We start from the raw sequence: 26,516 nt of genomic DNA, 5'->3' as shown, positions 1-26,516 counted from the left end.
CCATCCTGCATTTCTTGAGTGTTCCTACTTACGCTGCTCGTGCTGTTTCCTGTACATTCAATGCTCATTTGGTCTGTGGAAATCCTTCTACCTCCCCTTTAAGGCTTAGCTCAAAGTTTCTTCTTTCCAGAAGGCTGTTAAGTACCTTTCAAATGGACACTTAAACCCACAGCCCCGTGTATGGAAGCCCGTCCTCCCTCGGTGCTTCTCCTGCTTCCCCAAATGGTCCTAGTACCTTGTCCTCTTTAGGCGGCCACGTAGTGAGTCTCGGGTCGAAGAGCCTCCACCTTCTGCGCGTGCAGGCTCCCTGAGGCAGATTCTATCATTTTCTCATTTGAATGCCCCAAAGTACATAGAGCAACGTAAGTTGTGTCCTCAATAAGTAACTGAACGAGTAGAAAAGGTAGAAGCCAATTGTGGAGAAACCAGGGCTTTTACAGAGCTTTTGATAAGGAGGCAGCACATGGTTAAAGCGTGGGCTCGAGGGTCAGAGCACCTAGTGACTTACAGCTGTGGGTCGTAGGCATTTCCTCTAAAATGTCAAGTTAATCCCACCTACCTAATATGGGGATTGTGAAAATGGGGTACCACCACCAAAACACCTTAACATGAGATCTGTGGCTCCTGCTAAGGAGAGAACGGCTAGGTATCTCTGGTGTTCCGGTGTGGTACTTATGGGGGCACTTAGCTACTTCTAGGATTCGGGGAAGACGCGGGTCCTTAGCTGAAGGCCACTTCTATGCTGACAAGTCCCTGTAACCCTCAAGGCCACCGGTTTCCTCTTACATACTTAAGTGGTGATAATACATTTACTTGACAGAAAGAGAGTAAGATAACGTATATAAAAGCACTATGTAAACTTTCTTACGTATTTCAACACAGAGAAAGAAGCCAAAAAGGACTTAACATTTTACTCAATTTCTAGCATGTTCTGTGAGGGGCTTGAAAATAAACCGTCCTTTTCATACGATTGTCTTTCCCTTTATTCTTTATAGAAGAGTAAATTTGGTTATTCAAGTCCTCAAAATGAAAAGGAAATCTGGAATGGTCCAGAATGGCTGTAGTTGGCTCCCTCTGCTGGCCTGAGAGCAAGATCACACTACCTGAGACTAAAAGTTCAAGATCAGCTGTATGTTTATTTTCAGGGATGCGACTGTAACAATGTGATGGCATTCCATTTAAATACAAAAAAACCCATAATTCATCTCCATGTTATATATCTGACAATTAAAAGCAATTTGTTTATGTCTATTTTTTTTATTTTTAAGCATTAATTATCTTAAGGTTCAAATTTAGAAAGTTATTTTTGTACAAAGGCTAGCTGCCCTCATTTTTTTTTTTTTCAAAATAAGTACTTTAAAAGATTTTGCTGTCTCTATAGTTAAGGCTGAAATAACACTGAAAACACTCAAACTTGCATTTTCCTAGATTTTCTTTGCTACCACTAATTTTTGCAACCACATAATTTACTTCCAAACTTACAACGTTGGGTACACTAACTGTGAATCACTTTTTTTGTATTCAGAGTCTTAGATTATGTATATGAAAGCTAATTTATTAAACCTTTGTACACAAAGATGAACGCACCTGTATAGCAAACTTATATGAAGAATGAAGTTACAAAAAAAGTAAAAGTGTTATTAAAATTGATGTGTGTAAATCACTTACAAAAATACCCCAAATGGGATAAAGCTGCTCATCCCTGATTTTTCTCATTTGGTTGTCAGAGTTGAAATATGCATTTAAAATGGTTAGAGTTTTTTTCTTTTTAAAAAGTGATATATTAAACTTATATACAGGATAATTAGCAAAATGTAGAAAGGGAAATCAATGTACAAAAGACAGATAAAAACCATCACTCCTGACAGACACTCACGACCCAAAAGTAGTATAAACCTTAACGAACTATCTCTAAACCAGCTCGGACTTACATCCCGTCCCCGCAAGTTTTTAGCAATGAGAATAAAATATAGTAAACCAGCAAGCCCGGTCTTTCTGTTCTTTAAAATAGGCCCGACTTAAGGCCACAATTAAGCCTTGGATAGATTTTTAAACACGGGAGGGACAAACAGGAAAACAATCTCATCTCCATTTGGTACTAATGAACAGAACACAAAGTTACAGATAATTAAATAGCTCGTGGCGCTATGTCAAGGAGTTATTCAGAAGCCTTTTTGTTTTTCTGCTGGTTTCGGGGCGAGTTCTTTAACAAGTTTCTTATCCTGAGGTACATTCCAGTGGATTCTGCCATGTTCTCAAATTCAAATGGCGTTATTCCAGTTGCAAACTTGCTCATGTCAGGTACAGGACTATGAACTTTAGTGGCTGCCGAAGGACTGGAGTCCACATGAAGGAGCTTCTGACTGCCTCCATTACTAATGTCACAGTTCGACACAACGTTGCCGTTATCAAGAAGGGCATCATCTTTAGAGTCCGTCTGAATAGACTCTTCCTTTTCCTTCTGGCAAAGCAATGTCGGCTCAGAGTCTGGGCTCAGAGAATGTTCAACTTCCGACTTTTCTGTACAAGTGTCTGGTACCTCGGGCTCATCAGGCATCTGCTTTTCAGAGGGTTTTCCCTCTGGGACAGGGAGGTCTAGCTCATTTGGACAAGGCGAAGAGGCAACCGAATTCCCAGTTAAAGGTGTGTCCACGGGAATATCGGAATCACTGTTCACGCTCTCGGCCTGCTCGAGGGCCGCCCATATCCGCCTCTGCTGCTCTTCAAGTTCTTCCAGGGTCAGTGAGTCCTCATCCATAGCTGCCGACGCTGTCCTGGTCTGGGGTGAGTCGCTGGGAGTCAGCGGCGGGGTGCCCTTGGGGAGCGGAGGGGTGAAGATGGGCGGCGGAGTCCCCTGGGGCAGAGGAGGGGGAGTGCCAGGGGGCGGCGGTGGCTGAAACTGGAAAGCTTCGTCGCTGGGAGAGCCGTGAGGGACCTCCGCATCTGAAAGAAAAAAGTTGTGATACTTCCAGCTGTCACGGCAGTTGGTGTCTGAACTCAGGTGTGCCCGGAGAGTCAATGGCCAGAGATCACCGGCTGGAGAGGGGACGCCCTGGAGGCTCCATAACCACCAGCACCTGGAAAGAACGCCCGCAGGGAGCGCCACAGGCTCTTCCGGCACCAGGAGCTTGAAGGAAACGGGAAATCCACCCGTTGGCCCCATGCAGCGTTTCAGAGTGAGGGGACAGAGAGTCGGCCTCCGTGCCGGAGGCGCGAGTGGTCCCCAGGCTGTGTGCGGGAGCTGCAGAACGGGGTTCCTGGGAAAGTGTGGTGGGACAACGACTGGAAACGCTGCTGGCGGGGCTGCGGAAGGAGACAAAACTGAGGAGACGGGGTGGGGTACACTCTGGCTTATTCCCCAGTTCTGCACCTCTGGTCCTGCCTGCCTGCCTCAACTGCGGGTTCGTGTAGCTCACGGGTCAATGGTCATCACCACCTGTATGTCCCAGACGTAACAGATCCGAACTTTTCCTCGAATCCGGACTCCGCTCCTTCATGCTGTTCCCACTATGGTGCCACCAGTGGTATCTGGCTGAAGTCGCCCACACGGAACCTGCTAATCGCCAGAGAGGCCCTCGTCTCCCTCTGCACCCCGCCCCCAGTCCTCGGCTCCCTGGGGCCTACTCTCTCTGGCAGACCGTCGCAGCCAAGACCTTATTGCAGGAATCCTGGCATCGTCTGTGCTTTGGACTCCTCTTCTTTATATCCACTCTCCAAACTACTATCTTTGTGAAGCACGGGTCTGGGCCCATTAACCTTCCCACCTCATTAGAAACCTTCAGTGCTTGCCATCAGGACAAAGGCTGATCTGATCTCCTCTGTGCCTCACAAGGCCCTCTATGACCACGAATTTGCCTCCTCGCACCACGTTATTTCTTCTGCCAGGCTGAAACCCCAGGTGTCACTCTGCTTTTGGACCAGTGCGCCGTGATGTCTCACGCGTCTGCATCTGCATTTCCCATGGACTCAAATGTCCTCACCCTGCTCATCTCCATGGTAAATCCCTGAATTTATCCCTCCGGACGCAGCTCAAAGTCCTTCTTGATCGGGGTCTATGACCTCGTCCAGCACAGCTGCTTGGTTTGTCCCCTCTGACACTAAAATACGTGTAACCAGCTCTGGGGCTCTGTATGGATCACCACAGGTCACCACATTTATATTAAAATGGGGTTTATACCTCTGCACTCCCTAGGTGACGCAGTTTCCACACAGAGTGGAAACTAAGGGCGGCAGTTGTGTCTCATGAATCTTCCTATCCTCAGGGTCTAGTAGAGGTATCCAAAACAGCACAGGTTTTAAAAATTAGGCAAATTCAAAAAAATATACTTAAGAAAAGGGTGGGGGGAGCCTGGGTGGCTCAATCAGTTAAGCATCCAACCCTTAGATTTCAGCTCAGGTCATAATCACGTGATTCGTATTTGAGCACTGCTTCGGGCAAAATAAAAAAGTGAGAATGGACACTGATGTCAGGCTGTAGGTACTAAAAGCCTGGCGTGTGAACTCTGGCATCAAGAACTCCTATGGCTGAGGGGCGCCTGGGTGGCTCAGTCGGTTAAGCGGCCGACTTCGGCTCAGGTCATGATCTCGCGGTCCGTGAGTTCGAGCCCTGCGTCGGGCTCTGTGCTGACAGCTCAGAGCCTGGAGCCTGTTTCGGATTCTGTGTCTCCCTCTCTCTGACCCTCCCCCGTCCATGCTCTGTCTCTCCCTGTCTCAAAAATAAATAAAACGTTAAAAAAATAAAAAATAAAAAAAGAACTCCTATGGCTGAGACTAAGCAAAGTAAAAAATTGGGGAAAATGGTTTGGGGGGCTTTGATTTTGGATTTTAAGGGGATTTAATCTGTGACCTTTAAATTTTCTCTGGTAAGGATGAGGCTCCATAGCTCAGGGGTTAGAGCACTGGTCTTGTAAATTTTCTCTGGGAATTTGAAAATAAGACAGGTGAATCCCTCACAATCAAACCAGGGCAATTTACATTAGTAGATAGCATTTATTATTAAGGTATCCACATTCATTTTATCTTCTTTTTCCTTTTTTTTAAAGTTTATTTATTTATTCTGAGAGAGGGAGAGAGCGAGCGAGCATGTGTGCAGGAGGGGCAGAGAAAGAGAGAGAGAAAATTCAGCGCAGAGCCCAATGCGGGTCTCCTGCACATGAACTGTGAGGTCATGCCCTGAGCCAAAACCAAGAGTCGGACACTTGACAGACTGAGCCACCCAGGTGCCCCAACATTCATTGTATCTTAATGTTGCCATTTAACCTCACTTCAAAACATGTGCCAGCTATAAGGACCAAAGTGGCTGGTCATATTTTAGGATGGGAGGTAGAGCAAGGAATGAGTTTTCAGTCTGGGACTCAGAGCAGCTTTGGAATTTATCAAGTTAACATAAAGTTCTGATTCATTCCAGAGCTTTCTGGGGGCAACATCTAAACTACACCCCAGCAGTCCCAAGGGGAAGCCCAAAGGAAGCGTGGACAGTTCTAGGGGTGGGGGACTCGGAAAGGTGCGTGCATGACTCTCCTGACCCACTGCTGACATGCTGAGAAGGGCTGTCACAGTGCTGCATGGCCACCACTTCCATGGTTAAGCCCAGAGGATTAAGAGAATAAAAAGCCAGAGGAGTATCAGAGGGCAGGTCCTTTGTTCCACTGTGCATTTCCAGGAGGGCAGATATTCCTCATGGTCCTTCTTCCCTGGGAAAGCCTGGCTCAGCTCTGCCCTTCCTCCTCTTGGGATAGAGCTGCCGAAGCGGGACACTCTCCACCGCCTGTCCCAGGGCCCTGCCCCCATCCGAGGGCCCGGTCCGGATCAGGACCACTGGGACTGGGTGGCAAGGATCGCCTGACTCAGGAACTCAGTTAACCGGCCGGCATGGCCCTCACACCAAGCTGTCTCCCACCTTACCTTTTATCAGTACGAGGGGGTGTCACTCTCATCTCCAAGGACAGAATCAAAGCATTTCATTAGTGCTCAAACCGGCCCAGCCTTCCTCCTGGAACTCAGGAGCGTGCTCAATCCCTCTACCTTCTCGGTGAGATTGAGACCGCAGGAGGAGACCCACCTGAGTCGAGCTCCATGTCCGCGGGGGAGGCTGCTGAGCTGCTCTCCTTCCTCTGCTTCTTTGGACTGCTTGGGCTGGACTGGGATGAAGACCTCTTGCCGCCAGACCTCACGCTCGGCTGATGGAGGGGCCAAGCCAAGCACAAGTTAACGGGGCAGAAGGAGGAGACTCCAGTCCTTCCCTTCCACCCCGCAGAAAACCAATGTGGAGCAAAGCGTAGGTAAATGGTGAATGCAGCTGCCCTTTTCCTTTGGATGCATCAGAAGGCACAGAGTGCTTTCGAAGCAAAGCCAAAGAGCAAGAAGACGCTGATGAGTTACAAAAGTCCACCAACAAAAGGCAGTCAATTTTTATCAACCTCACCCTGAGAAGCTATTTACCGCTTGGAAGTTAGAAGTCAGGTAATTGGCAAACACGTCCTTCTGCTGACACGCCTGCATCGGTATGGACCCAAACATCCTCCATTCCTAATGGTGAGAAGACAAGGAAAAAAAACAAGCCTGTATTTGGAAAACATCATACTTTGACATTCTGTAAGATGGAGGTCTCAAATTACATTTCCTTTTCTGGGGAATTAACGAAAAGGATGGTGCACTGAAGGAAAAACAAAACAAAACAAAAAACCCAGCCACCCAACCCTGCCGGCAACATGATCAGAAGCGAACACTAAAAGCTTACTTGACAAAATCACTTGGCCCCAAAAGGTTCCACCCACTACAAGCAGAAGCTGTACGCAGTGACGAGCGGACTCTCTCCCGGCCTCCCTCTCCCCGTCCTTGCACGCACTGGCCCAGCTTATGGGGCCCCTCAAGGCTCACCTCTCCTACCACTTTCCAGCTTCTGTTCTTTCCCTTTCCAAACCCGGCATTCATCTTTAAGGTTCAACATCCCTTCCTTCTCTCTCATCTCTATGAGCACGTGCAATAGGGGTTCTCAAGAAGAATCATTTGGGGCTCCTGTCAAACCTCCAGATTCCAGGGTCAAGTCAGTTAAGTCTAAGGGTGGGACTCAAGAATGTGCATTTCCGGGGTGCCTGGGTGGCTCAGTTGGTTGAACGATCGGCTCTTGATTTCAGCTCAGGTCATGATCCCGGGTTGTAGGATCGAGCCCCGTGTTGGGCTCTGCACTGAGTGTGGAGCCTGCTTAAGATTCCCTCGCCCTCTCTCTATCCCTTTCCCTAGTCACACCCACTCTCTCTAAAATTAAAAAAAAAAAAAAAAAAAAAAAAAAAAAAAAAAAGGGCACGCGTGGGTGGCTCAGTCAGTTGAGCGTCCAACTTTGGCGGAGGTCATCTCATAGTTCACGGGTTCAAGTCCACGTCAGATTCCCTCTCTCTCTCTGCCCCTCTTCCCCCCCTCAAAAATAAACAAACTTAAAAAGGGATGCCTTGGTAGCTCAGTTGGTTAAATGTCTGACTCTTGATCTTGGTTCAGGTCATGATCTTGCAGCTTGTGAGTTTGAGCCCCATGTCAGGCTCAGTGATGCTGGTACAGTGCTGCTTGGGATTTTCTCTCTCTCTTGCTCTCTCTCTCAAAATAAACTTTAAAAATATAATAATAATAATAATAATAATAATAATAATAATAATAGAAAAATTAAAACAAAAAAAAAGGCATACTTCTACCGAGCACTTCCCAGAGGACTCTGAGGTCGGCTGGTACTAGGACCATTTCCAGAGGCACTGATGGTTTGTGCCATGCAGTTTGGCTCTTAATTAATTACACACTTGTCTTCATATCTGTTCACTAGACTCTAAGTTCGGACCTTTGGTTTCTTTGCTTCCCAGTTTCTACGGACACCTAAAAATGCATTTTTTTATGCAACCACCACACCAGGCGCCTAGGTGGCTCAGTCGGTTTATGCATCTGACTTTGGCTCAGGTCATGACCTCAGGGTTCACGAGTTCGAGCCCTGTGTCAGGCTCTTCGCTGACAGTGCAAAGCCTGCTTGGGATTCTTGCACTCCTTCCTCTGCCCCTCCCAGGCTTGGGCACGCACACAGGCGCGCTCTCGCTCTCTCACGATATAAATAAATAAACTTAAAATACAACCACACCATCACCACAACAGGTCATTGTTGAGTCTTGAAATAGAAGATGAAAGTTGGAAAAGATTAAGTAAATGCAGAAACCATTCTCATATGGAATGAGAAATTTTACTTTGGAATGAAAAAAGCGGAAAAGGAATTATAGGATAGGAAAAGGAGTTATATTAACTTAGATTTATTAAAGGCATAAATTTACTTTCCAAGTAATTCCAAACAACTTACAATACTGCCTCAGAACCATCCCATGTTTTTAAAGCATAATTTTAGAACAGTTTTAGATTTACAGAATTTAATCATTTTAACTCCTTTTCGTAGGGCATAAATCAGAAAAAAAAATTTTTGAATGAACACAAGGTATCACTTAAAATTCTAGACAACGTATAGGAAGTTACAAAGCTGAACAAGTGACACATTTACTTCTTCATGTCACAGTAACTGCTACATAAGCTAACGATCCTTTTTTTTTTTTTATAAGCTAACAATTCTTAACAATCCTTACAATAATGTCATATCCCATAAGAATGAAAACACGGTATACTTACATCTGGAATTCCTCTGGGAGTAGATATATTAAAACCTGGGTAGTTTACCAATTTCGAGAGATCGTAAGTGACACTTTTATTCTGTTGTGCTTCTCCAGCTTCTGCTTCCCCATCAGCACCATCTGTCAGAGACCATCAGAAGGTTAACATTGCTAGATGCCAATATAAATCCCTCTCCGGACCAAAAGTACACTAGGAAAGTACTTATATTCAAGGCAACAGAATTATTCTGAGAATAATTATTCTGAGAATGGCTTCAATCACAATGTTTAGATTAGAAACTTTTAAACAATGTGGAGAGAATACTTTGATAGTAAATGAATACTGAAAATCTTGGAAACCTGGGTTCTTCCATGGGTTTCTTAGAAGTCTAGTGTGTGCTGACCCAATGACCTGCCTGATGCTCTATTCTGATGTCTTCATTTAACAAACATTTCTCTAAGTCTTATTATGTACCAGATTATGTTTTAAATGGCCTGTAAGTATTAACTCTGGTAATCTTCATCACAACCTTAAGAGGTATGTACTACTTTACAAAACCACTTTACAGATGAGAGAAGGATACTTGGGAAACACTTTACTATCTTGAAAACTACTAAGTAAATCATACGTTTATTTTGCTGGTCCTATGGTGTCTATATACGTAAGGTAATGAAACGGTTTATGAGAAGTTTCTCTTTATAGAAGTATTCTAGCTAATAAGAAGTATTAAAAGAATGAGTATATAACCATTTTGCAACCCATCATTAGCAAGTATAGATAGGCAACGACCACCAGTGACTGATTCCATCACAATAAAGACAGGGACAGAGGAACATGCTAAAATAACACACCACAGAGATGCATCAGCAAAATCTCGAAAACCCGAAAGGACAAAATGTGGCTTTGTTAAAAACAAGGAAGGGTATCTATAGATTAAAAAAGGCTTAGGATGGCTCAGCCAATTGAAATACATCCAAAAGACTTCAACCATCCACAACGTTTATCCAAAGAATCTCTAATCAAACAAACTAAAAAAGAGAGACTACTTGAGAAAACAACAGAAATTCAAGCACCTACAGAAAACTTGAATGCCTGCATGACTTGGGGATATATTAAAAGGGCTGTCCTAAATACCTCTTTGGCACTAACTGAAAAGGAGTAGCTTGGTGAATTTTTAAAAATGTTTTTAGGGGCGCCTGGGTGGCTCAGTCGGTTGAGCACCCGATTTCGGCTCAGGTCGATCTCACCATTCGTGAGTTTGAGCCCCACGTCAGGCTCTATGCTGACAGTTCAGAGCCTGGACCTAGTTTGGATTCTATGTCTCCCTCTCTCTTTGCCCCTCCCCTGCTTGTGCTCTGACTCTCTCTCTCTCTCAAAAATAAATAAACATTAAAAAAAAAAAAAGTTAAAAAAATTTTTTAAAAATAAAATAAAAAATAAAAATATTTTTAAATATCTAGGTAATATAGAGAAATATTTTCATTTTTAAAAGATTTAGGGGATTAGAGATAAACTATAATCTCAAGGCCAATCCTCTTTTTTTCCCCGGGGGGAACCACTGTTGAGTCTGCTGTATGGGTGAAGACTTTTTTAAAAAGTATTTATTTAACATCTACCACATTGCGGGTACCGTGCTATATGCCAGGGGATATACTGGTGAATAAAATATGAATGGTTTTAGCAATTACAAACCTGACTGTCTAGCTAGGAAAATAGAAGTAGAGAAATAGAACAGAGAAATAAATATATAGGGCATGAAAGAAACAGACAGGGTCCAGTGATAAAAGACTGGCAGGCCAATGAGAGATATACTTAAATAAGGTGGTCAGGAAAGGCTTCAATGAGTCTGAATCGAAAATCTAACTGGAGGGTGCCTCAGTCAGTTAAATGTCCAACTTCGGCTCAGGTCATGATCTCCCAGTTTGTGAGTTCGAGCCTCACATCAGGTTCTCTGCTGTCAGCCAGGAGCCTGCTACGGATCCTCTGTCCCCCCTCTCTCTGCTACCTGCTAATGCTCTCTCTCTCTCTCTCTCAAAATAAACATTTAAAAAAATACTTTTGGGGTGCCTGGATGACTCGGTTAAGCGTCTGACTTCGGCTCAGGTCATGATCTCACGGTTCGTGGGTTTGAGCCCTGCATCAAGGTCTGTGCTGACAGCTCAGAGCCTGGAGCCCGCTTCGGATTCCGTGTTTCCCTCTCTCTCTGCCCCTCCCCACTCATGCTCTGACTCCCTCTTTCTCTCTCTCAAAAATAAAGAGACATTAAAAAAAAACCAAAACACTTATAAATCAGTCCTCAGAAAAAACATAGAGCACTGTTTCATCCAAGTGGGATTCTCTGAATGACATGATAGGTATGTTGGGCAGAAACTCAGCATTGCACAGAGAGTTTGTCATGTCAGCTCACAGATGCACTCTCCTCCTTAGTTACCACAGAGATCCCACAGCCCAGATCTACCACGGTTTAGTTAGCCATTCTTCTTTAGAGCCTTAATGTTGCTTTCAATTTCTCACTATCATATTCAATGCTACAAAACACATACACACATTTTCCTTGTGCACATGTGTGATTATTCCTCTACAGCAGATACCTAAGAGAGGGGTTCTAGATTACGAGAGGATTTATGTATCCTGTATTTTAGGTCTCCTGGCATTCACTGATGAATAGATTTCTGTTACCACTTCCGAGCAAGGCAAGAGCTTACGAGGACCAGCTGGAGAGCTGATTCTTTGGCCTGCATAGTCAAATATCTGGAGCAGGTCCAGATAACCAACCATCTGGTAATTCTTGAGGTTTTAGTTCCTTCTTTGTAAAACGAAGGAAACACCATTGTGATAGTTTTTAGTTCCCTCAGTACACACTGATCAAGCCAGCCATTCCTATCAGATATTACTGTAGCTCTCTCATTACACACACGTGCACGTGCACGCACGCACACACACACACACACACTCTCTCTCTCTCACAATAACATTTGGGCCGACTTATCTAACTTCACGTACTATACCTTTCCCGTCATAGAGCGCAAGCCCGGAGCCCTCCAGCTCGGCCTCCTTGAGCCACCCCGGCGGGTACCCCAGCTGGCGCATTCGATATATAAAAGGCGGAAGGCTCTTGTCTGTCACGCCCAATGCATCCTGAAGTTCCTCGCTATGTAAAAACAAAAGAGGAATAAGAAAATACCGTATTCTTGTTTGGATTAAAACACATACCGTCCCCGATGTGTTAAAACAACTCCGTGTCATAGGTTCCACACAGTGACCCGGTGCTTAACAGATAGATACACGGTTGAGATTGCAGTGAAAGTTTCTGAACGAACAGATGCGCATTATCTAGGCGCTGCCAGAGCAGACCTACACACCGACCACCGCCCTCCGGATCACACCGACCATCACCCTCTGGATACACAGAACGTTCCAAATACTGATGAAGCCGAAATGACGTTCTCCACTAAAATGACAGAGGTACCTAATGACTCCCGGCTTGAATCTTCCAAATCTCTCCTCCACCTCTTCCGCGTGGTATCGCTGCTGAAAATTCTGACTGTTTGTCTCACTGCAGGCGTCCAGATACGCTTTTCTTTTTTCACTTATCCGAGCAGCATTCCGAGGCTGGAGCATAACGCAGTTGAGAAAAATGGTAACGAGCAGTTTAGAAGTACTTCAGAAATTAAATAAAACTAAACACTCTGTTTCAGGTCAAGCAAACAGACTATTCCAGTTTTAATGTGTAACAAGTATAAAAGACAGTGTAAATATTAGAAAAATACAGCAAGGAAGAGAAGCAGTCATTTTAATTTCTTATCACCTATTATCTTAACCTAAAATCAAGTTTTTACAATCAACTCTAAAAATTAACTCTCATATGTCATTCATCTCAAATACAGAATACTGTAACGAGTTATCAGTTTTAAAAATCCAATGTCTTAAAATTTAAGTACAAACTTGAAAAGCTTTCAAATTCAAGGACCGAAAGAAAGTTATCGCAGCTAGCTTCTTCATCTCACACAATGCCAGAAATGTGCTGAAAACATTAGAAAGCTCTAATTCAAAGATTTTTTTTTTTTTATAGGAGAAAAATTTACCATTGGGCAATCTTTCATTTGATGTTCTTCAGAACCACAATTGAAACAGTGAGGCTTTGGCCTATTTGGTCAAAAAACAAAGATTTGCATAATGTAAATTAGACATAAAAGCAAATCAATACAATCATGACAGCAAAGTGTATCAGAGAGAAAGAAAGCACGCAGATCACAGATTACAAACATCTGCAACAGTGAGTACGCTTTCACCTCCTGTACTCAGTGGTTTAAACAAACAGTACTTTTATCCGAGTCTTTTAACCAAGAACCCTTATGTTCCCAACTAATCTGTCACCTCTGGGTTTTGTCAGTGGTTAATAACAGAAGAACCGAGGCAAACAGATTGTATTTCCTTTAGGTGACTCAGGAAGGGGCAGATGGTTATAAGACAGCAACCAAACTGACAGCAACAATGACACTTTCCACCCACCCAAGCATATCAGGCGTGAACCAATGAATTCCAATAAACAGATGACTAATTTAAACATTTAATATGTCTACATATTAAAATTCTAGCTCAATCTATAACTTCTTTATAGTAAGCCAGCAATAAAGAATATTAATTTTTCAAGCTAAAAGAGTTTATGGTTTTGGTTAAAAAAGTTTTAAAAAGAAGAAGGAAACAAAAACAACTCCCCACACAAACCTTTTTGCCTTTACTTGTATTTCTTGCCCTTCTAGAGAAACAATGTGGCTGAAGACTTGCTGGTACCTTTAGTGAATTTTATTAAGGAACAGTTATCATAGTCTGCAAAATTTGGTAAATTTTTTTAAAAGGTGAACTTAATGGCAAGATGCATAAAAGATCTTCATTCACTATGTAGGATACTTAGGTATTTCCCATCCTTCGGTAAGCTGAGGGTTTTCATTTAGAAGCGGTTGCCCCAATTTATCAAGGCAAAAATTAGTAAAATACAGGACACTTCCTACAACCTGCAGAAAACAAGTCAAAAAATATTGCTATTTAAGCAGGAAAAAAAGACATTAAATAATGTAAGACTATGATTAATTGTTTTAACGCTTTAATTTTGGAGGAAATGATTAGAAGTCATACTCAACTCCCTAAAGGAGCCAGACTTGGAGGTGCAGGTAAAAAGCTCCATCTTTAAATGCCCCTGTGTCGCCGAGGTCACAGTTTCCCTCTCCAGGAGATGGTGACCGTCAGCTGCACTCTCCTCAGACTTCAATCACCCGTCTCCTCGCTTCCCTTGGCAGCAAGACAATGCAGAAAAGTATTTACTATTTCCTTCCCCTCCCGCTCACTCTTTTCCTTCCTCTCCAATTCGGGGGCGGGGAGGAATTCATACAGAAAAGTCGAGAAAATGCTACAGTGAACACCCAGGTATGTACTTACTCTCTTAGATCCAACAATTGTGGATACCTTACGTGCACCCACACGCGCGCACACACACACACACACACACACACACACACACACACACACACACACAGGTACACGCGCACACTTACTTTTTGCTGAGCCACCGGGAGAGAGCAAGCCACCACCATCATCTTAGTCTAAGCCATTATTGTCTCTCGCCTGAGATTAATATAGTAACTTCCTAACCGGCTTCCAGCTTCTACACATAACCAGCGACAGACTATTTTCGTGACGCTTCATCCCTAAACACTTCAGGATGGGTCTTCTGAGCACAAGAACATTCTCCTACAAGCCACAATACCACTGTCACACCTAAGAAAGTTAATAAATTCATAACACCATCTATATCCATTCTGTACTCAGTTCTCCCAACTGGTCCCAAGATGCCTTTTCTAGGCTTTATTTTTTTTCCAAGCAAGAACTTAAGGTTCACATGTTGCATTTAGATGGCGTTGATTTAATCTCTTTTCCTCTAAACCAGCACCCCCACTTTTTTCCTCAGATGGCCCTGCCATTCTCTCTTGAACATCTCCAGAAAGGCTTCTGCCTCCTTCATGGTGCTAAGCTCCCCCATGGGCCCCATGCAGCCAAATTCAGTGGACGGCTCAGTCTTCACCTTAACCTGTCAGCAACGACGGACACAGGTCAGCCACTTCTTCTGGCTTCCAGGACACCATTCTCTCAGTGTTCTTCCTACCTTGCTGACCAATCCTTCTCATCTCTCCATCTTCTGTGAGACTCGGTCCAGTCCCCCTCTCTACCTGCACTCTTGAGGTGATTCGTCCAGGCCCACCCCAAATATCCGGGTCTGCCTCAACTCCAATCTTGTAGATTCAAGTGCCAACAGACAGGTTTCCAGGACATGCAGACTCACCTATTTAAAACTGAACCAGATTCCCATTCCACTCCAAAGCTGCGCCTCCCACCAGCTTTTCCCATCACAGGAAAGGGAAGGACCTCATTCTAGCTGCTCAGACCAAAAACGCGCATCATTTTGACGACTCCCTCGCTTTTGTGTTCTATGCGTCCAATTCGTCAACACATTTGGTCAGTTCTACCTTCAAGGTAGATCCAGCTTCTAACCACTGCTCACGTCCAGCCCTGGTCTTCTAGACTGACCTGCCATCTTCTCTCACCTGAGATCAACAGAGTCACTTAGCCAGTTTCCAGCTTCCACATGTAACCAGCTACACACTGTTCTCCACAGAGAAGCCAGCTCTTTTAAAAATTCAAGTCGTATCATGTCACATTTCTACTTAAAATCCTCCAGGGACTTCTCATCTCAGAGTAACACCCAAAGCCCTTACTGTTGCTTAGGAGGCAATATAAAGATTTCGATCTGCTCCAGAATCAGAAGGCCTGGATTCACGCCCTGGCTTTGTCACTTACGAGCTAAGGGACTCAGGGCAAGTTACTTAGCTCTCCACATCTGTTTCCTCATCTGTAAAAAGAGAATACTAGTAGTACCTTCACGAGCATATCTGTAATGAGCTTCGAACAGTACCTGGTAAATAGTGAGCAACACGTCAGTGTGCCCTTCTGCCCCAGGGCTTTCCACTCACTGTTCCTACTGCCTGGAGTCTGGAATACTCTTCACCGCCTGATGGCTCACTCCCTCAATTTATTCTGTTATCAGCTCAGAGAGGCTGTCGCTATCTACTCACCATACAAACCAAATGCCCCACAGTTACCCTCTAAGTCCTTAGCCTCACCTAGTTTCTTGCCCCACTAGAATGTAATTCAATGAGAGCAGAGACTTTGCCCTTTTTTTTCGTTGCTGTCTCTGGAACCCAGAAGGGTCCCTGACAAGAGAACATTCTGTATTTATTAGTATTTATTAAAGAAGTAAATTAATAATACACAATAGTCCCACTTTCCAGGCAGGTACCACTCTCTAGCCCAGAACCCTAGAGTTTAGAAGGGACATGAAGAGTTACATAGTTCAAATTCTTTCTTTAAAGCGCTTTGATAGCATCTCAGTCTTTGACTTCTTTGGGTAACGTGGAATTCGCTTTTCTTAAACGAGTCCGACCACTTCGTATTCACATCTCTGACAGAAGTTTGCACTGAAGGCTGAGTTGCACTGTGCCTGCTTGCGGTCCACGCAGTGGCTGGTCCCGGTCCTCCCGCCCGGCACCACACAGAGTGATCTAACATGACGCCTCGATCACATCTGCAGAGACACGCTATCCCCCGTCAATCTCTGCAGTAAGGCTGTGGGCCCTTCACGGTCCCAGCGGCCCCACGTCCTTAAGATTGTGGTAGGTCAATGGGGCACGTCACTCCCTACACATGAAAACTAGTCTGCCTCGAACAGAATCCGGGATTTCATCATCATCTTAAAAAAACCGAAGTTGCAAAATCACACCGCGACATCGCACTGACACGGTGGAATTCCGCACAGGTACCAAAAGGCCTAAGGGTAGGCTCATCCCTGTTATGCCTCTTCGATTTTTCACCCGCCATTTGAGGTTGTCAACATTTTTAATCTCCTATCTGCCATCTGTTACATTGCTTACTTATCCTTCCCCATCTGTACGTGCAACAAGCACGCGCTCCAGATCATCATCCGCGTTCATGAAACGCACGTGCAAAAAAAGTTCGCCAGGACAAAAATAAAGTCCTCCAACGTCTGTCTATCGCGTATCCGGTAATTATTAGAAAGTGAACCATATCATCTAGAGGCTGAAGCCTAAACTGTTGCTTGTAACAGTTTCATGAAAGGGTGGTGATCATCTGATGACACATGGCTATGCCACCTTATCATTTCAATGCCACCCAAATGACACAGGATAGAAAACATGTTTTTGCAGGATTCAAAACTAAAATGTCCAAACTTACACTAAAAGCTTCCTTGTTGTTTTTAATGGCACACGATTCTTCCACTTTATGGTCCTCTTCTAGCATAACACTAGATGGCTAACACAAAGAAAAACAGTTATAGAAGGTAACCAATTTTTAACTAGTTCAAATTTCAAATATTAGAAATTTAAACACACCCCTTTATTTTCTAATACATACCACTAAGGTATATAAAGTTCTGAATTCAACACTGTCACAATTACGGTAAGTATGAAAGCTAGGGAGGTTTGTGAAATAAATTTCACAAGAGGGAGAATTTAAAAATTACAAAACATACAAAAGACAGCGCCTTCTGAAGCATTAGTGTAGACTATGACTTTTGTGTTACGGAGTATTAATTCATGTATTAAATTGAACGAATTAAATATTTAAACTCTCAACGCTGAAATTGACAAAGTAGACGATCTTAAAACCAGATAACCAGAAAGACTAAAACATTTATGATTTTACATTAGTGGTCAATACTGATGATAGAACTCTCATAGACCTCCCTCCACTACAAAATTCTGAAGTGCTCCTTGAATCAAAACTCCTTGTATGGTTCTTATTGTTAAATGTATTTTGTTTCTTAAATCTTTAAAAATTGTGTAAGAGATGTAAAAACTCAAGGTGATAAAAATTTAATTACTCAGAATTCTCTGTTCTCCCAATTCTCAGGATACACAGCTAACAACCCTTATTTGACAGACTCTACTTACCGTAACTTTTAATTAAAAAAAAAAAAAAAAAGCCCAGAAATCATAATTCTGATTTTTTAAAATATAAATTCACGTTCTGATATTCACGTAGTGAAATTTCTCAGATTTCTTTGGGCACGCTATTGATTTTTTCCAATAAGCAGAGGGGAAAATAGGATAGCAGGTAAACCTGTTGGTTTTAGAGAAAAATAATTCATCTTTTATAAACTCCAGAAATACAGATTTTTTTTTTCTGCCTTAAAATTAATTTTCTGCCTCAAACCACGTGTCCAAGTGAGGAAATGGGGGGGGGGGCGGGTAAAAGACTAATTTTGAGTGTAGCCAGGTCTAGGACTCCCCCGAGAAAAGGAGCCACAATACAAAGGAATCGCCTGTGGCTGTACTGGTCAGACCAATGAAGGAAGCCCAGTTGAAGGATGGGAGGTGAACAGTTTTAACAATCCTGTTTTTTCTTTTTTTAGTTGTACTTGACATACAATGTTATATTAGTTTCAGGTGTAGGACACAGTGGTTGCACTTAGTCATTTTCACGAGGGTACAAGAGGATCCCTGTGGCCTAACAGACGGCAGTGAAAAGCATAACCTGTTAATCTTAAAGTCTCTTAAGTTTGAAATACCTGGGGCAAAAGATTAAAGGAAGTCTTTTCCACATCATTTTTCTGCTGTTCCTCAAATCTTTTTACTAAATTTGACACAAATTCCTCTATTTCTTGATGGTATTGCCTGCATGAGAGGACACAACAGTCAGAATGCAGAGTGAGACACTGAATAGACTGAAATCTTATGCATTATTAGAAGATGTCAGGAGTAAATGCCGTTAACTTGATTTTCAGAGGTTTATCAAATCACTGATTCTGTAACACTCAGGAACCTATTCCTCAGAAAAAGAAATATACATTGTTGCCGAGTTAACATAATGATTATGGGAACCTAAGGTAGTGCTAGGCATGTAACGGTGGCAAATATTTGTGCTGAGAATAAATGGATTTTATTTATAAATTTTACATATTTAAATTTTGAATACATAATCTATATAAAACATGGTTCAAAATCCAAAAGAAGTAAAGGGGTTACATAATGAAAAGCTTCCTTCCTGGTCTGTGCCCCAGCCACCTTCTCTGCAATGAAAAGACAGCCAGTACATTCTTCCTATCTTCCTCCCAGAGACTCCCTATCCACACAGAAGGAAATACTATATGAATGTTAAACTGGGAAAAAAACAAAAAAAAAACCCAAAACACCACAATGCAATGGAAACACAAAATGAAGCAGAGAAACTACTGAGGTCTACTTTCTCCAGCTTCCCAGGTCAAGAACCGCTTTCATCAACTATTTGTTAACGCTCGGTTCAGGAGGGGCCCGCGGAACCCAGCTTGGCCGCAGTGGGGCAGCCATCTTGCTCTTCACCAGACTTGATCTTTCAGGTCTCTTTAGCTCTGACACTCCAAGATCTCTGCAGGCAAAATGGCAGACACGTGGTGCAGAAATGAGATTGCCAAGGGCTAGAGTGGACAGGGATTCAAATCCAATGATGATGACAGTGCTCACGCCCAGCTGTGCCCAGCACCTTGCTACTGCCACCCTCACCATCCAGCGTCCCCACCCCTGAGAGCGGCAGGTTCCACCTAGGCAGAGATAGGTAGGTGATGGGCCTGCCACACAGCTAACACTCTAACTAACATATGCTGTTACCTTCTTTACCTTGCCTAGTATGCAAGAGAACGATTATGATTCAGTGACTCAGGAGAGGGGCAAGCAACTGTCTGAAATGTCTACGACCACGCTCTGCGGAAGGGACAGGGCAAAGTCTCAAAACATTTCAGAACGTTCTGGCAAGCACTGGAGGAATACACTGAGTCACCCTAGACCCAATCATGCTGGAAGGTCTGCAAAGGTCTAATTCTCTTTCACACATTCACCCAAACACAAAATTATGTGGGTAAGCTTTGAAGACAACCAACAGGGTAAACCCAGTTATCTGATTCTGGGGGAGAAACGACTAACATTACTTATCGGTGTGGTACCAGTTGTTATTTTTATTAGAGGCTATTGGGCTCTTATAGGTACTCACTTAACTACCTACGAAGTGGTTACTATTAGCATCTGTTTTCCAGTGAGGAAACTGATATGCAGACAGGTTGTGACCTGCCCAGGCTCACATATGTACAAAGTTAGGGCCCAGATTCAAATTCATGTTTATAGACTCTAATGTCCTTGCTCTTAGAGTGCCTGGATGGTTCAGTTGGCTGAGGTCATGGTCTCCTGGTTCATGAGTTCGAACCCCACATGGGGTGAGCTCGAGCCCTGCTTCAGGCTCCACGTTGATGGTGTAGAACCTGAGTGGGATTCTTTCTCTCTGCCCCTCATTCCCTTGTGCGCTCTCTCTCTCTCTCTCTCTCTCTCTCCCTCTCTCTCAAAAAAACAAAACCAGAAAACAAAAAAGCCCCACGATTCCCTAAATTTTAAGTAAAAGAATAAAAATGGAATAAGTACAAATAAATACAGCATACTAACGGAAGATATTGTTTCATTAACACATTAACTCATTATATGTAGAAAGAAGAAAGTTACTTACTTTGAAATAACATTGTTCATAAAGAGAATCTGTAATAAAGGTCCATCTAACTTAGTATCGTTCACCAATATTCCACTAAAACAGAAATTAAAACAGTCTTAGAAGATATTAGAGTAAAATGCGTACATGTATATATAAACACGTAACTTTTGTAATTCTTAAGTACCAAAGATTATAGAATATTTTACAAATAAGATCAAGAACCACCAATAACTCTGGTTTTCTCAAGAAAAATCCAAGTGTTCATCAAATTTTACCTAGTTTAATGGTTTTACACAGAGATATCCCTTACATATTTTAAAAAATATTTCACAAAAACGGAGTGCGTGGATGGCTCAGTCGGTTGAGCATCCGACTCTTGATTTCAGCTCAGGTCATGATCCCAGGGTTGTGGGATTGAGCCCCACATGGGGCTCTGTGCTGAGCGTGGAGCCTGCTTGAGATTTTCTCTTTGCCCCTCCCTTGCTCCTGCTCTCTCTCTCTCCAAAAATAAAATCTTTAAAAAAAGTTTTTTAAATATTTCACAAAAAAATTAAAACTACGCTTAATCTTCCAGTTTTCAACCAAAACATTTATCTAATGGATCATTTCTTTACAAGCCGGGGCAAGGGAGGGTCGGAATAAACCAGCAGGTTATAAGAATATATTTCTAAAAAATCAGAGTGAATTTAGCTTAGTAATATACAAGGAAACACTTCAGCCTCTTCGAGGGCAGAGCACATTCCATTATTCCAAATCCCGGATTCTAAAGCAGAAATGTAAAAAGTATATTGTTCTTGTCCCTGGATTTGAGTTTCAATTACTGCCAAAAAAAAAAAAGAGCAAGAGAGAGGATGTGGCTCTGGCTGTAAAATCTGCACAATGCACAATATCCAATGTCCCGGTGGTAATCTGGACCAGCTGACTCTCAGATTCCTCCTCTGCCCACCTGCCTCCTATTCCTTTACCTGTGCAGCATGTGAAATAAATCAGTCTATATTTGGAATTGCTCAGATCAAGAAACAAAAGTAAAATATGAAGAAGTTCAGAAGTTTGCTTGAATTTGCACGGATTTCTCTTTTTAAGAATACATTTCTTTTTTTAAAAACCACACACAATTGCATAACTCCTTGACTGGAGTCCAAGCACAATCAGCTATAAAGACATTCAGTTGGGGAAATATGAATATGGACTGAGCTGGGAATGTTATTAAGAAAATCATACCAGTTACTGTGATAGTTGTGTTGTGATTATGCATGAAAAAGTCTTGTTTCTAAAAAGTTACATGTTGAAATATTTAGAGTACAATGTATATATGTGATGAGAAGGAAATATGGCAAAATATTAACTGTTAAAGCTAAGTGATGAAAACGTGAGTGTTAATTGCACTGTTCCTTTTCCATACATTTGAAATTTTTCATAATATAAAGCAAAAAATAATATTTACCAGACAAAAAGGAAACTTCTGATCATGACAGTTCCAAAAATAAGGATTAAACCAAGAGACTTGGGGTACAAAATTTATCTAAATAATTTTGTTTCTTTTTGTTTCTAAGTTTTCTGTAGCATGCTTTATCAGTATGACATCACGAAGAGCACAAATTCTAAAAGAAAAATTTTAATTTATTCCTTTTTTAGGATACTAATGCTTGCCTTGTGTATTGGCGAAGCCTATGATGCTATAATCATTTAAACTCAGGTGATTATAACCCTTTTGTAAATAAATATTTGTTTAAATTATCAACTCTAAAGTGTGCTTACCTATCTTTGAATATTAAAAACAAATGGGGCACCTGGGTGGCTCAATTGGTTGTGTCCCACTTCAGCTCAGGTCATGATCTCGCAGTTCCTGAGTTCAAGCCCCACACTGGGTTTTCTGCAGCCAGCAGAGAGCCAGCCCGCTTCAGATCCTCTGTCCCTTTCTCTCTCTGCCCCTCCCTCGCTCACTCACACCCTCTCTCAAAAATGAATAAACATTAGGGGCGCCTGGGTGGTTTAGTCTATTAAATGCCCAACTTCAGCTCAGGTCATGATCTCCTGGTCCGTGAGTTCGAGCCCCACACGGGGCTCTGTGCTGACAGCTCAAAGCCTGAAGCCTGCTTCAGATTCTGTGTCTCCCTCGTTCTCTGCCCCTCCCCTGCTCACACTCTGTCTCTCACAATCAAAAATGAATATTTAAAAAAATTTTTAAATAAACATTAAAAAATATTTAAAAAATTATGATTTTTCAGGCACCTGGGTGGCTCAGTCAGTTAAACATCTGACTCTTGATCCCAACTGTCATGATCTCACAGTTTGTGAGTTCGAGCCCTTCATCGGGCTCTGCGCTGACAGCATGGAGCCTGCTTGGAATTCTCTCTCTCTCCTCTCTCTGCCCCTACCCCACATGTGCTCTCTCTCTCTCTCTCAAAATAAACTTAAAATTTTTTTTTAAATTATGATTTTCGAGGAATCCCAGTGATACTCAACACATTTAATATCAAAGCAACAGCGAGTTTAGATCCACAAAGTGTGCTCACATAGAGGGAGGAAGGTAGGGCATGGGGAGCTTTCCAAAATACATCTGAATTCTGAAATTTTAAACCTTTAGTCACCAATGTAGCCGGTTACTTCAGCTGGTCCCAGAAACAAAAAAGTGCATGTACCATTGCATCAAGGCACCCCAAATTGTGAAACTTGACAACACGATTCCCCATGATAAATATGTACTTAGACAAATATTTTAGATTTACTGACCTGTTAAATTTTTTTAAGAGACACCAGCATTTAATCTTCTATCTGCTAAAGTCAGAGGTCTGGATGCAAACCTACTCACTGTACTTTCTTCAAAAGCACACTTATGTCTCTTTCTAAAATGAAATCGTGCATCATTCCTATTTATGAACATACTTTAACTGCATAAGTAAATTTTCAGCTGCAGCAATACTGTAATCTTAACTGACGTCCCAGAAACGTTTGTGGAGTAAGAACGGCTAGCTCGGCAAACCGGCTTGTTTGAAACATTAAGTCAAAATTTTTTGGATGTGCTTCACAAATATTTTTACCCATTAAATCAGCTTAAAAGTTATTCAGGTGAGCGCCTGGGTGGCTCAGTCGTTAAGCATCTGACTTCGGCTCAGGGCACGATCTGACAGTTCATGAGTTCGAGTTCCATACTGGGTGAGCTCGAGGCCCGCTTCGGTTGAACGTGAGCACCAGCTTGGGGTGAGCTCGAGCCCCACTGCGGGTAAAACATTGAGTCCCACTTCTCTCTCTCTGCCCCTCGATCACTTGCGCCTACTGTCTTTCTTTCTCTCTCTCTCTCTCCAAAAAAAAAAAAAAAAAAAAAAAAAAAGAAAGAAAGAAAGAAAGAAAGAAACATCCAAATCTTAAAAAAAAAAAAAGTTATTCAGGTATATAACATGACTCAGTATTTGTATATGTTGTGAAATGACCACCGCAATAAATCCAGTTAACATCCCCCCAAAATAACAAATTAGTTAAAAATTCAATGCAGTTGTGAGATTTCAAGTTTTATCCCCAGAAATTAAATTAAAAATAAAGCATCATTACTGATTTCTTCGGAGTACACTGAAAAATAATACAAAAATCCTAAATACTCCTTTTACAAAGAAATTATAGCTAAATATTAACAACAGGATAAAAAAATAAAAGACAACAATAGTGTAATTGCAATATCTCATACCTCGGTCGAGTCAGAATGTTCAATTTTCTTTTAAGTTCTTGATGTTATTACTCGTTAAGGAATACAAGCCCTCATCAAACAACATCATAAATAACATAAACCTTTAACTACTCACTCTCACTTTTGGCGTCAGAATGTTAATATCAAAAGACCTGCAAATAATCTCGAGAATGACACACTTAACCCAGCTCCTGTTCAGTTGCAGGGATAGGCGTTTAACCCCCAACATTAAAACAGTTTTTTCATCTCTTCCAACAAGGTCATATAGTTCAAAAGCCACTGACAGACCTAACAGACCGAACCAAAAATGTTATTGAAACAACCGCACCCCATCAGAAGTTAAACAGCAATTCACTTAAGACAGAGCAGCATGATAAGCGACAAAGTAAGTACAGTAAAACAACCTGCTAAGGAAGGAAAACTCTAGGATGGAAACTATGGATGTTCACAGTACAGTCCTTTCAACTTCATGGTATTTCGAAGTTTTACATATTAAAACGGAGAGGGGAAAAAGCATCACGAAACAAAAAAATCGGACTTCAAAACCCTTCAAAAAAGAAGGGGGCGCCTGGGTGGCTCAGTTGTTTAAGTGACCGACTTAGCTCAGGTCGTGATGTCACAGTTCGCGAGTTCCAGCCCCGCAGGGGGCTCTGTGCTGACAGCTCAGAGCCTGGAGCCTGTTTTGGATTTTGTGTCTCCCTCCCTCTCTGCCCCTCACCCGCTCACACTCTGTCAAAAATAAACAAACATTTAAAAAAAAAAAAAAAAACTTCAAAAATGATTTACCAACCGCTTTCAGGGTTTCAATTGAACTGAAATCATCGGCATAGAATTAAAAAAAAAAAAAAACCCACCTGTAAGAATATAAATAAACATACTGGCAAATCTTGCCAGAAAAGCTGTAATCATGTAACGAAGGCAAACGGAAACTTGGCGCGTTTTTCCCAAACCTTTGCGACGGCACCTTCACCACGGAAAAGTCGAAGAACTTTAAAATGAATCCCCAATCTTAATCAGGCAATTAACCATGTCTCTGTGCATGCCTCACATCCTTGAACCCCCAACTCTACATCCTAGGACCACTAGCTTCTGCCCCGCCCGAAAAAACAGACCCACGCTAAGGGGCTGAGTAATCCGGTTACCTCCTAATACACGACTACAGCATGACTGCATGAACTTAAGCTTGGCCGCCAAAAATAAAATCGGATGGCGACTTTCGAGAAGAGGAGAGAAGCGGTAACCAGTCTGTAATGCAGCAGTCTGAAAAAAAGCCCTAAACACCAGCTCCAGCTTGGGGGACGGGAAGAGCGAGTGAAGTCCAGGACACGGAACCCAGAAGAGGAGAGGCTGGCGCCGAGGCCCCCGGTGCTGCTTACGCAAGCGAACCCTCGACTCTCAGCCCTCAGGGAGATTATTCGGAATTCTGGCCCCCCTGGAATTTCCGCCCGCGCCTTCCAGGGCTCGCCGCCCACCGCACGCCGGTGACCGGGCCCAGCGAGCGGGAAGGATATTCTCGGCGCGGAGCTGCTCGATGGTTTCCTCGCACTGCCGAAGCCGCTCCCGCAGCTCCGCGTCGCCGACCCCATTCTCGTCCTCCTCGTCGCCGTCGTCGTCCTTGAAGCGAGTGTGAACGGGCTTCGGAATGGATTCCTCTGGGTGGTCAAACGCCTCGAACAGCTCTAGGTCGCCAAAATCCACCTCCGCCGCCATCTTGGGCTGTGGGAAAGAGTCGAGAAGAGGCGGAGCCGGCCGCCGGACCGGGGGCGAAGGTTGTAGGGCGGCACCGCTCGCTGGGGCTCCGGGCCGCGCTTAGCCACCCGGTAGGGTTTTCTCCAAACACAGGCCGCGAAGCTGCACAAAGGGCGGGCCAGTCCCGAGAGACTACAACTCCCAGAGTACAGTGGCGTCTCTCAGAGTCGCTTCCGAGGTTGCTCGGGAGCGTGGCATGCTGGGACATGTGGTTTCTAAGCGACTGTTAACTCATTGTTTGCATTGCATACTGGGATTGGTCCTTTTCAAGCGTGCCGAAAGCCTGGCTAGATCAGAATGTGTTAAAACAGCGTATGTTGTCCGTGTGATGCATCTGAGGCTGAAAAATCAGAGCGCGACGCTTGTCTCATCACGGGTTCTGGTGTGCGTGCTAAATTGCAACAAAAGAAGAAGGGACTCTCTAGTTGTGCCACAGATCACCTTTGTGATCTTGGACAAACTGCTTCAGTTTATTGGGCTTGTTGCACTTTTTCATGAAAAACGAGCTAATCATTAGACTGATTGAGATTACTCTGTTGCGGCTTTCGGTGGTTTCTCTAGTTCAATGACTCATTCATTCAATAACATTTATTTACCCCGTTCAATGTGCCTGGTACAGGTCCAGAACTTGAGGATGAAGAGTGAGTAAAATAGAGAAGTTCCTGCTCTAGTGGAGCCTCTATGGGCTAACAAAAGAAACAAAAAAATAACCCTAAATGGCCCCGCCCTTGGAGGTAGATGTTGATGAGTAGTCCTCGTTTTTTAAAAATATGTGAAATAAAAACAAAGTTATAGATATGTAACGATTTACTTTGACAGAATCTGTGAGAATCAGTGAATGGACCAATTTACATTTGAACTGAACCATTGTTAG

General features: G+C 43.0%; 1 protein-coding gene, 1 long non-coding RNA gene and 1 other non-coding gene across 9 annotated transcripts in view; 1 reads left to right on the top strand and 2 right to left on the bottom strand.

The window, feature by feature from the left end:
* LOC122232502 overlaps window positions 1–1,245 on the top strand; it is a 52,366-nt gene extending 51,121 nt beyond the window's left edge. Inside the window, exon 5 of the long non-coding RNA XR_006209822.1 lies at window positions 996–1,245. This is a non-coding gene — a long non-coding RNA (uncharacterized LOC122232502). The remainder of the gene's footprint in view (window positions 1–995) is intronic.
* Window positions 1,246–2,075: 830 nt separating this feature from the next.
* ZCCHC8 (zinc finger CCHC-type containing 8) lies at window positions 2,076–25,849 on the bottom strand. 7 transcript variants are annotated; one of them, XM_007079565.3, is made up of 14 exons: window positions 25,405–25,849; window positions 23,894–23,936; window positions 20,230–20,304; window positions 18,272–18,377; window positions 16,936–17,013; window positions 13,543–13,646; window positions 13,360–13,425; window positions 12,717–12,777; window positions 12,101–12,243; window positions 11,640–11,782; window positions 8,650–8,771; window positions 6,442–6,528; window positions 6,062–6,179; window positions 2,076–2,943 (listed from the first exon to the last, which is right to left on the bottom strand). In XM_007079565.3, the coding sequence occupies exons 1-14, from the start codon at window positions 25,601–25,603 to the stop codon at window positions 2,159–2,161; spliced, it is 2,130 nt and encodes a 709-aa protein (XP_007079627.1). In that variant the 5' UTR covers window positions 25,604–25,849; the 3' UTR covers window positions 2,076–2,158. The 7 variants fall into 7 exon arrangements, with proteins under 7 accessions (XP_007079627.1, XP_042817841.1, XP_015391913.1 ...); XM_042961907.1 differs by lacking the exons at window positions 23,894–23,936; window positions 25,405–25,849 and adding exons at window positions 22,945–23,057; window positions 24,298–24,510; XM_015536427.2 differs by lacking the exon at window positions 25,405–25,849 and adding an exon at window positions 22,945–23,057 and having other exon boundaries at window positions 23,894–24,288.
* Window positions 19,412–19,546, bottom strand: LOC122232853. Its single transcript, XR_006210261.1, has one exon. It is a non-coding gene; the product is annotated as a small nucleolar RNA SNORA9 (small nucleolar RNA).
* Window positions 25,850–26,516: the final 667 nt, after the last annotated feature.

This window comes from Panthera tigris, chromosome D3 (assembly GCF_018350195.1).
Source record: "Panthera tigris isolate Pti1 chromosome D3, P.tigris_Pti1_mat1.1, whole genome shotgun sequence".
Lineage (NCBI taxonomy): Eukaryota > Metazoa > Chordata > Mammalia > Carnivora > Felidae > Panthera > Panthera tigris.
This window is presented reverse-complemented; position numbering and strand designations above follow the sequence as displayed.